A 10,553-nucleotide genomic window follows, 5' to 3' on the forward strand; every position below is an offset into this window, starting at 1 on the left:
TATTTATTTCAAAAAACTCTGCTGTTAGTAAACAACAATGATTTCGTTCCACAATATCTGAATTCTGAGTGAAGATGCAGAACCAATATTCCTGTGAAAGGTGAATGCTTTAGCTCGAGAACACCGCCGGGATTTCTTAAAATATGTTGAAATAATCTTTTTTTAGGGGTAACGTCGAGGGCTGAGGGTGCCATATTTTGCAAAAGAAAAAAGGGAACAAATTTTCCTGGCGTTATTGCCTAGATAGTAGATACTCGTCTAGATATTAACTTTACGAACTTATTCCAATTTTGGAAATTGTTCCAACTTAATTTATAAGTTATCTTGGAAAAACGACTTAAAAGTTTACATTGAGGCGACAACTCATTACTTGAAAGGGAAAACAAAAGAAACTACCTGGCATTATCCTGCACATTGTTACGCCGTTCCTAATGATATGGATTAGATAAATTACTATATAATTAGCTAATGTTCATGAATTCTGTTGATTTGTGAATCATAATGGGCCGTATGAATAAAAGTAAGCAAATGCTTATACTTGCAAAATTCAAAGTAGGTAAATACTCGTAAGTGCTCCTTCGCAGCGGGCGACTTAGCAGCGCTTCTAAGCAGAAGGACAGGACGCAGTGCAGCGCTGCTAAACCATGCTAAACAGACCAGTATGAAGGGACAGTTACGAGTATTTACTTTGAATTTTGCAAGTATAAGCATTTGCTTACTTTTATTCATACGGGCCAATGTCACATATTCCCAAGACGAAAAGTGCACTAAATGCATATCTATTGTAGGTACATTGGAAATAATTTTTGATTTCTAAAACCTTTTTCATTGTAACAGGATGCTTCAAGAAATTTGTTTAGGAAGGTATCAAATAGTAGTCCAATTTTTAGCTAAACCCCTAGGCGGAATACGACTGTACCATGCAGTAATTAGAAGGATTTTTGCCGCAAATTTGTTCTTGTGTAAAAATGTGGCACCGTTTTGATTTTTTTGACGAACGCATGACCACCACACAAGCGGGAAGCACAATATCGCAATTCGTAAACACTATTATTGAGTATAAAAATAAAAATAAAGGAACCACAAATTTCGATTTTTACAAATAAATTAGAATATTATATTAGAAATAGAATATAAATAAGTATAACGTTAAATGTACAATTATTATTTTTTGAAAAGATAAGAATTTATTTAGAAATTTTCATAAAAAAAATACATTTTATGTTGTTGTTCACCCTTATAATATATAAGAAAATAAAGAGAATTCATTCATGCACATGTCTACCTAATAACTATAAAAATCTATAAATCAGTAAAATTGATTAGAACAAATCACAGGCAATAGAGGAGTAATTAAAAATGTTAACAAACAATACTAATCTAGTCCACTAATGACCTGAGAACCAGGTAATTTATAGCATTGAATAATTAATTTACTCAATGGTAAAAGAAATAAGCATTTGCGCATCTCCAGTCAAATATTGTACAGCTTTTCGATAAACTTGTTTACATAATTAGGCCTTGATCATTATACATGGTCTACTGTGTTTAACAATAAATGAAGAGAATATGCAAGACTGGGAAGGATAGAGATACATCGTTGGTCTCAGTCAAAGAGTACACCGTCTAGAAATGTGTATTGTTGGTGGTCTAAAGCGCGGTTTAGACGCTACGGTCTTGGCTTCGATAAATCGTAACGATCTGATTGTCCAATTTATCGTTCAATAAATCGAAAAAGTGCGTACTGTTTACATGTAACGATTTCTTGTTCCAATCTCATTGTCGATCAGGTTTAATACAGTTTTTATTTTTTTACTTTTCAACTTGTCTTTTGGTTTTGTCCACTAATATAAATTATACTCTCATTTTATTGCTTACATTGCTTGCTTACAATAGAATCTTAATCTCGATTATGATTTATGATTAGCCATGTGTCGCTAAATATTTTTTTTGGGTGCCCAAACTTGATCGCCACTCGCCAAATATAAAACGTGTGCGCTAGAGACAGTCCAAGTAGCCCAAATGGATACAAAAATGGTTCACGTCGGCAACATTAGTCACAAATCGTAGCGATAAATCGCTGTTATTGTTTACACGTCCCAATTTATCGCTACAATTCGCAGAAATTGAAGCCGGCCACCATCAACCATCCAATTAATCCAATTCCAATAAATCGCTACAATCCTCTGTTCACACGCAACGATAAATCGTAACGATTCGATCGTAACGATAATTTTCACAATTTATCGTAGCGTCTAAACCGCGCTTAAGACTTATTTCTCTGAAGAGAACTAATAAAAATTCTCCCTGTATGTATTAGGTTCTGCAATAAAAACCAGACCTGGCAACATTGCGTTCTTGTAGAGACATAAATAAACCACTTATTTATGTAGATTTATAGGTTATAGGTTAATAGAATCTCGGAGAAATAATAGAATAAAAAAATGAACGGGTGATAAAGCATAGATATAATATTTGACTTTGCCCCTTGATTAGAAAACAAAGAAACCTACCTTGAGTTAGGGTTTCTATGATAGAAAATTAAAACTCGTTTCCAGTAATGCATTGTCTGGCTGCATTTAAGAAAACACCCAGCAAAATATTGGCTAGAATGATGAATACTGTAAATTCTATGAAACCACCTGTAGTGGTAGAACAATTAGGTGCCGTTACAACGATCGGAATCAATCGGCCCGAGAAACGCAATTGTGTTAACGTACAAACAGCTCAATTACTAAAGGATGCTATCGTCAATTTTGAAAATGATAAGGAATCCTTGGTCGCAGTTCTGTACGGTGTGGGTGGAAATTTTTGTGCCGGTTATGATCTTGCAGAGCTTGCCGGCGGCGGATCATCTTGCTTCACACACACTGACTCAAAGGAATCCGGTTGTATGGTACAAATGGATATTGTGGGTTTCAGTAAATATTTGGTTTTCTAGACATGGGACCAACTCATAGATTTGTTAAGAAGCCGTTAATAGCCGCAGTTAGCGGATATGCAGTTGCAGGAGGCATGGAATTGGCCCTTATGTGCGATTTAAGAGTTATAGAAGAAACTGCAATTATGGGCGTTTACTGTAGACGATTTGGTAATAATCTTATGCAGTTGTATTGAGATTCTGATTTATTTGTTACAGGTGTTCCTCTCATAGATGGTGGAACTGTTCGTCTAACTGCAATGGTGGGACTGTCCAGAGCATTGGACTTAATATTAACTGGGCGGTCTATAGAAGCAAAAGAAGCTTTCGATTGGGGTTTAGCTAATCGAATAGTTGCATGTGGAACAAGTAAGTGCTTTAGGTAACCAGCCCTCATGTTAAGGGAGAAATCTTGTCATTTTTCATCCAACAAACACCCCTTTCCTAATTGTAATTATTGACAGACATTTGTTTATAGGTCTTGGACAAGCAGTAAATTTGGCAGTTTCCCTCACGAAATTTCCTCAAGCCTGCCTGCTGGCCGATAGAAAATCTACCTATAATGCCACCTTTTGTTCCGTGTTAGATCAGCTCATAGAATACGAATCAGAACACTCATTTCCAGTTATACAGAAAGAATCCGTTCAAGGTGCAACAAAGTTTGTTAGGGGCATTGGTAGGCATGGAAAAACCTACAATCTAACTGAAAAGGATTTACCATCATGGGAAATTGAAGAAAACATAAAACACAAGTTATAGAATTATCAAATGTTTATTAAATTTATTGTTTAGATTACTTCTTTTTTACTTCGTGAGCTATGTGTCATGGTTTTTTGGTCAAAATCTGATGAATCGGCGGAATTGCTAGATCTTCTCCTATTTAGACTACGACGTAATTCCTAAATAAATTAGTTTATTAATGGTTTAAAAAATGAACATTCCTAAAATACTAAAGCTTATAGAAATCACGATTTAGATCTTACAATATTAATAATAATACTCACTTTCGATGCACTGGATTTCCTTCCTGACCTTCTCTTAATGCGGTATAAAACATCTACACACAGCTTTGTCTGTTTGCAAAGTATAGGGTCATATCTTTGTATTTGTCCATATTGGTCTTCTAAAGAGCATATAGAGTTAAAGGTCCCAATATTAATTTGATTTCATGGACTTACTCTCCAAAAGCACTAAAACATAGGTTTGCTTTGGTTTCATAACGGTAGTTGCATAAGTAAATGCATCTAAAGATTTTATATTTAATAATTCCCCTGTGTCTACATCACAAATATCAAATTCCTCTACAAACAAGCAATTAAATAAATCATTATTGTCGTATGCTTTACCATTTTTATCGATTCCAACTTTTTCGCATATGTAATCAATTAATATTTGCACAGGACTATTAGGATTAACCAAAAATTCTTTGTTTTCTTCTTTCACAGACATAATTGACTGTTGAGAGTGGATTATTGTTGTTTGCTCTTCAGTTTGAATATTATCTGAAGACTTATTTAATTAGAAATATTATACATTAGAAGCAGTAGGAATACCTTGGTATTGTATTTTACAAAACATTTTGGCATAAACTGACAATAGATAACTATTTTAAATAGCAGCTACACAATTGACAATTATATACTGTGGGCCCTAAAGGTATGTAGACAGCACACTCGAATTAGGCGAGACAAAAGATAAAAAATACCCGTTCGACTGATTTAAATGAGCTTGTCATGAGCCGTCATTTAAAAGTAGACATAGGGAAAATAATACACGTAAAACCCTGTCTACTTCTTAATCAAAATCACTGTATACAGGGTGTCCCTAAAAGGTCTGTACAACGCGCTACCAGGGGTTCTTGGTATCAAAATAGGACGATTTAATCCAACTTACCTCTATCCAAAAGTGCTTCGGTAAGGCGATATCTATCGCCAAAGATTTAAAAAAAATCGTTATTTTTATATTATCGGAAAATGGTTTTGCCGATTAAAATGAAATTCGGGATGTGAATGTCTAATGTAAAAAGGGTCTTTGTGATATCATCGTTTTGATTGTAGTTGCTATGTAGGTGGTAAAATACTGACCATCCACATCTGAAGAGGTCTAAAACTTTTTAATTACTATTTTGACGCTTCTGAATGTTTAGATACTGAAAAGCAGTTTACTTGCAAGCATTTTTTCATTATCGATGAATTTTTTCATTTTTTCCTCTTGATGAATATCGCTATCTGTGATGGTTTACAAAAAAAAATTTAGGCATGATGAATGACATGCACCATACATGCGATTGTTCCTCAAAAAATCAGTTTTATTTTTTATTTATTTATTTAGTAGTTTAAATTAATACATTACATTGACTTACTCTGTTGTGTTCGTTTATTCTACGTTACATGCACTACGGTTTCATAGCCTACTTCTTGCTTGCACTTATGGTTTTTGAGGATCAATGGCATGTATGGTGCATGCCATTCATCATGCCTAAATTTATTTTTTTTTCGTAAACCATCAGAGATAGCGATGTTCATCAAGAGACAAAAAATGCTTGCAAGTAAACTGTCTATCAGTGTCTAAAAATTCAGAACCGTCAAAATAGTAGTTAAAAAGTTTTAGACCTCTTCAAATGTGGATGGTCAGTATTTTACCACCTACATAGCAACTACAATCAAAACGATATCACAAAGACCCTTTTTACATTTAGACATTCACATCCCGAATTTCATTTTAATCGGCAAAACCATTTTCCGATAAAATAAAAATAACGATTTTTTTTTAAATCTTTTGCAGTAGATAGCGCCTTACCGAAGCACTTTTGGATAGAGGTAAGTTGGGTTAAATCGTCCTATTTTGATACCAAGAACCACTGGTAGCGCGTTGTACAGACCTTTTAGGGACACCCTGTATATGTATATGCTTATTGTTATTACAGTAACCTCTATCGCTATCTACTGTGCATAAGTCATGAAGGCTAACAGCTCTGTCTGAAATCGGTGCTATGTTGACCAAGGGAGTCACCTCTCGGTCGATCACCATATATACACAGGCCTGCTCCTCTTTCCGTTAGTTTGCGTATTTATTTACGTGAAAGTCAAAAATAATGGATTTGGCAGATCAATTAAAATTACTAAAAGTATGGCAAGAAATTTTTGCACAAAATAGAGCAATCTCAATTTTATTTATTGCAGGCAGCTAACGCCAATTTAAAGCAACAATGTGGAAAATGTGGAACTATGGAAAATAAAAAAATTTATTTTTGCATGTTACTACTGCCATGTAAGTAAAATGTTAAAATTTGTAAAACAATAAGCCAAATATGGTAGTAGCTGATCCTTAGTATATAATTACAATTTTGACTGTATACAACATACAACTCATAATTAAATATCTTCCTTAACGATATGTTTTGTTCTTTCTGGTACAAAGGGTACTTCTCCCTTTTTAGAGTGTGTGCGACGATTTGCCTCCTTCCTCTTTATCTTCTGTTTAATGGTCCTCAATTCATTTTGAGCATTGTATATATGTTTAGGTACTTGTCTGTGACGAGCAATACGACGTATTTGTGGATGAGTAGCATACTTCTCCTTTAATACTTCACTGTATTGTAGTGCAGTTCTTTCTCGTGGTTTTAACTAAAATTTACATTACATTTAAACAACCAACATTTTTACTTACAGTCCCTAATTTTTCCGACGCCCTCGCTTTCCATATTCGAATGTTCATCTCATCAGATCCGCTAAGAATATATTTGTTGTCGAGGGACCACAAGACACAAGTTAAACGTTGCATTCGTTTTGTGTGATATATTTCACGTGAATGACCCTTTCCAGCTTCAAATATTCTAATCGATTTGTCATAACTGCCACTTACAAATTCCTTTCCTGTAGGGGAATAGTCCAGATCAATAACGGCGGAAACATGATCCACATGAACGTTCACAGGTTTTTTTAACCATCTGGTATCAAAACTGTACAAACTAAAAACAAAAAATATAAATTCGTATGTATAAAAAATAAAAAAATATTTGTAAAAATGTTAGGTTTAGTTTTAGCTATAACCAATCAATCAACCAATGCTGTTAAGAAATAAACTGTTCCGGAAACCAATGTTAGTTAAATGGGAAAGAAATGTACGTATTCTGGGGTGGAATTAAATAATGCTGTTGATTTGCCTTAATAAACATATGAAGGAAAAAGTTTCATGCAGAAATAAAAATATTAAATAGCCAATATTTCCAAAAACTGAACATTTTTGGAATGGACAAAGTTGACCTGATTTTCTGAGATTAATATGACAGTAATAAAAATAGGAGGTTTCCATTTAAAACAAACTTAATTTTACCAACTTCTTCAATTCAATTTTTTAATGCAGAATTTTCAAATAATTGAAAAAACTGTGAGACTGTGCCTACTTGATTTTATCTGTCAATATAGGTTTTTTCAATTTATTTGAAAACCTCGTATTTCAAAGCAAAACTAGTGCATTAATCTCATCTCTGGGCAAACTGTAGATAACTAGCATTCATCAGAGAACACCCTGTATGGTAGGGCTATGCTCTGTCAAAACAAAGCAACAGCATCATGCAATTCTACATCAGAATAGGCACATTTTTGCCTCTTTAACTCTTGTTCATGCCAAAAAGCCACCCTATAATGTTACAAATACATAACACTTTCGACATGCTTACTTGTAATCCTCATTCGCACATGTAAATATAAATGCCTCCATTGGATTCCACACCAAACGATTTGGACGCAACTTCATGATAACCTTTCGTAAAGGTCCCGTATCACGAGTATCATATAAAATAATGCTTCTATTACTTGCACACGTTGCTAATAAATTCGATTCTATAGGATTAAAAGCTATGTCATGTAAACTATCCACGCCCCATTTATATGTGTGTATTGGTTCACTACGGCTCTCTTCCCATATTTGACAAATCTCTCCGCACGTTGCAAATATCGGTTTACTTTGATGATGGCTGATTCCAGTTACAACAGTTTTACTTAAGATTGTATTAATTGGTTCCTCGTCTTCGGGTGAACTCGGTGCGGCCGTGTTCCAAGTTTTAATGGTTTTGTCATCGCCCAAAGTAAAGAAACATCTGCCCTTGGGTTCGTAAGTAATGCTCCTGACAATTCCATCGTGCGCCACGAAACTACGTATACATAATTTTTGTGGCACATCCCAAATTCGAATTTCTCCGTCGTACGATCCGCTTAAAAGAATTGAGAGTTGCTTTGGGTGTTTACTTAAACATGAAATGCCATCACGATGACCATCTAGGCTTCCTACAAATGGTTTTGCAAATACTCGCTCTAGTTTAACAGCGTTTAAAGCTCTAACATATTCTCTGGCAGACTCGAACGGATGTAAATTGGGATCATAATTTCTAGGAGCTGAAATTTGATTGTAATAAATGAGACCTAATACGGAAATGAGTACTTTTATGAATGTCTCGTTTTGTTTCACGGAGATAATCGTCAGGATTTCTGCTTAAAACTTTCACTTTCATTTTAACAACACGTTTAAGCAAATATTGGGTTGAGGTTAGAATTATTCGTCACCAACAGTGTCTATGGTTACGGCCGTACATACAGGGATGGGAAGGTCTGGGCCCGACATTGAAACATTTTGAGAAAATATACAGGATGCAACGATTAAGTATGGTTGGGCAATAGAGGAGCCAAAGCAAGTAATTTTTACAAATAAACTGAATATCCAAGATGCTTCGTTTGGGATCTAAGTACGCCCACGAAATCCTTAGAATGCACGGATTTTCCTTACTTCTTTTTCTCAGCAGCTAGATATGCGATAATAGGATCGAAGTAACCGATTTGCCAGGCCCTAGCTGATTTTATAATCATTTTCCTAAAATTCTATCCAAAGGTAGCGGGAGTGTCCAAAAAGTCCGCTCATGAGGAATTCTGATTTAACATGAAAATTCCGAATCAAAACGTTTATGATAATGTCAAAAAACTTCTTCTACTGCAATGTTTGGAACGAAAACATATCTAGATTTTTAATTACTTTTCAACGTGCAAAACATGCGCCTTAAGGAAACTTCTCTCTTACACTGAAAGATATAGGTATGTGTTAGGGACGCGTTGTATTATAAACTAATATTTTTAAATGGTATTAGACCATGTCTATTTGCCACAGAACTGTTATTGAATTGAATTGGTCTTAAATTTCCATTTTGGACTTTAGTAAAAAAAATCGTGAAAATATCGTACACTTCTTTATACGAATAAGACAAAAGAGTAAGTACACTAATGGGGAAAGGAATATTAATGTAAATTAGGTAGCTCTTGACATAGTCAACGTCAAAAATGCAAAAATTCGTCATTTTTCGTCTTTTCTTCTTCTTTTTGACCTGTTCTCGACGCCCAATATTTATTTCTATGGTAAACTTAACATTTAAGTATGTAGCACCTCCAACAGCGCCATATGCCTGGGGCCTAAATACCAATATGATGCCTGGAAAGTCTAAAAACAGTGACAGTTTTTTTGCCGTATTTTTAACTATACACTGCCACTCATTCCCCATTTCGGTGGCCCGGAGCAATAATATGCGAATTGCGGCTACCAATCCGGATGTTGTACACCTGAAGGGCTTAACTGGCAACTGCGGATGTTAAATATGGAACCAAGAGGTAGAAATGGGTTTGGCGCGCTAATTTCAGGGCATTGGGTAAGTAAAAATATATGTGAAAACATCATGGGCGCCGCCAGGAAATTTTGTAGGAGGGGGCAAGCTCACCATTAATATGGACGTGAGTGGAGGGGATAGGGTATGCAAACTCAAGGTTACGTGCCAGTAACAAACTTATTGCGTTTCATTTTATTTAAACAAAAACATAACTCTTCTATTATCTGTTCCAAAGAGATCTATGCACTTCTCAACAAACTCTTTCTGATTGTCTTTTATAAAATGTCTATGTACGGACATCAAACAAAGACCACTAAGTCTGTTGTTTCCAGTCTTGTACCTAACTTCACCTAGTTCTCAGTTTCCCCAGATTGATCATTGATATCTACAGTACAGTAAAGAATAAGAATGATTCACTCGCCATATATAACAATAGCAAACGGCATTAGGGAAAAAATGTTACTTTCGCTGCCATTGTTGTACCAATTTGCACTACGCCTGATTGCATGGAAGAGGTTCTCCATCTCCGTCAAGTGTCCGCCGACACTTGTAGAGTCTTGTTTTGCAGCCTCCCTTGCAGCCACAAGACACGAAGAGGATGCACGCACGAGGAATGGATTCAAGTGACATCAAAATTGGTTTCATTGCATCATACTGGATTCGCCATCCACACTCCGTTGCAGAAAGAAGGCGCCGTGAAGCTTCACAGGCGGTGTTCAAATAACTGACTAAAAATAAGTAGCACTTTCACCATTTCCGTGAGTCACGTCATCAATCTGTGTCAAAGCATCGTTTCCTCCAAACAGCAGCGATAAAAAAGGAAAACGCTTTTCATTACCATGGTAACTGCCTTGCTCTTGCTGGCCTGGCGTTAATACCATTTGTAACGCTTCTTAAAGATTTCAAGTAACTCAGTGCAACGTGAACAAGTTCCGAAAAAAAAAGAGTATATGGTGGCGGGTAGTTTCAAACGCAAAATCATTT

The 10,553-nt window shown here is 35.4% G+C and overlaps 3 protein-coding genes across 3 annotated transcripts; 1 reads left to right on the forward strand and 2 right to left on the reverse strand.

Annotated features, from left to right (window-relative positions):
* The first annotated feature begins 2,374 nt into the window (after nucleotides 1-2,374).
* On the forward strand, nucleotides 2,375-3,716 carry LOC116167260 (probable enoyl-CoA hydratase). Its single transcript, XM_031482577.1, has 4 exons — nucleotides 2,375-2,891; nucleotides 2,942-3,091; nucleotides 3,140-3,289; nucleotides 3,399-3,716. Exons 1-4 carry the CDS (start codon nucleotides 2,561-2,563, stop codon nucleotides 3,677-3,679), a joined length of 912 nt encoding a protein of 303 aa, XP_031338437.1. The 5' UTR covers nucleotides 2,375-2,560; the 3' UTR covers nucleotides 3,680-3,716.
* Nucleotides 3,690-4,769, reverse strand: LOC116167261. Its single transcript, XM_031482579.1, has 5 exons — nucleotides 4,474-4,769; nucleotides 4,267-4,422; nucleotides 4,099-4,221; nucleotides 3,925-4,043; nucleotides 3,690-3,819 (listed from the first exon to the last, which is right to left on the reverse strand). The coding sequence occupies exons 1-5, from the start codon at nucleotides 4,496-4,498 to the stop codon at nucleotides 3,709-3,711; spliced, it is 534 nt and encodes a 177-aa protein (XP_031338439.1). The 5' UTR covers nucleotides 4,499-4,769; the 3' UTR covers nucleotides 3,690-3,708.
* A 1,381-nt stretch (nucleotides 4,770-6,150) lies between these two features.
* On the reverse strand, nucleotides 6,151-8,501 carry LOC116167271 (DDB1- and CUL4-associated factor 13). The gene is made up of 4 exons (XM_031482594.1): nucleotides 8,363-8,501; nucleotides 7,602-8,316; nucleotides 6,590-6,890; nucleotides 6,151-6,546 (listed from the first exon to the last, which is right to left on the reverse strand). Exons 1-4 carry the CDS (start codon nucleotides 8,430-8,432, stop codon nucleotides 6,295-6,297), a joined length of 1,338 nt encoding a protein of 445 aa, XP_031338454.1. The 5' UTR covers nucleotides 8,433-8,501; the 3' UTR covers nucleotides 6,151-6,294.
* Nucleotides 8,502-10,553: the final 2,052 nt, after the last annotated feature.

This window comes from Photinus pyralis, unplaced genomic scaffold (genome assembly GCF_008802855.1).
Source record: "Photinus pyralis isolate 1611_PpyrPB1 unplaced genomic scaffold, Ppyr1.3 Ppyr1.4_LG3b, whole genome shotgun sequence".
Classification (NCBI taxonomy): Eukaryota; Metazoa; Arthropoda; class Insecta; order Coleoptera; family Lampyridae; genus Photinus; species Photinus pyralis.

Coding starts and splice junctions, on each gene's coding strand:
- LOC116167260 (XM_031482577.1), top strand. CDS start 2,561: ATGCATTGTCTGGCTGCATTTAAGAAAACACCCAGCAAAATATTGGCT. Junction 2,892..2,941: donor TGACTCAAAGGAATCCGGTT/GTATGGTACAAA, acceptor TTGGTTTTCTAG/ACATGGGACCAACTCATAGA. Junction 3,092..3,139: donor CGTTTACTGTAGACGATTTG/GTAATAATCTTA, acceptor TATTTGTTACAG/GTGTTCCTCTCATAGATGGT.
- LOC116167271 (XM_031482594.1), bottom strand. CDS start 8,432: ATGAAAGTGAAAGTTTTAAGCAGAAATCCTGACGATTATCTCCGTGAA. Junction 6,891..7,601: donor TGTGCGAATGAGGATTACAA/GTAAGCATGTCG, acceptor TTTTGTTTTTAG/TTTGTACAGTTTTGATACCA. Junction 6,547..6,589: donor CGTCGGAAAAATTAGGGACT/GTAAGTAAAAAT, acceptor TGTAAATTTTAG/TTAAAACCACGAGAAAGAAC.
- LOC116167261 (XM_031482579.1), bottom strand. CDS start 4,498: ATGTTTTGTAAAATACAATACCAAG. Junction 4,423..4,473: donor TTGTAAAATACAATACCAAG/GTATTCCTACTG, acceptor ATAAGTCTTCAG/ATAATATTCAAACTGAAGAG. Junction 4,222..4,266: donor AGTTGGAATCGATAAAAATG/GTAAAGCATACG, acceptor GCTTGTTTGTAG/AGGAATTTGATATTTGTGAT.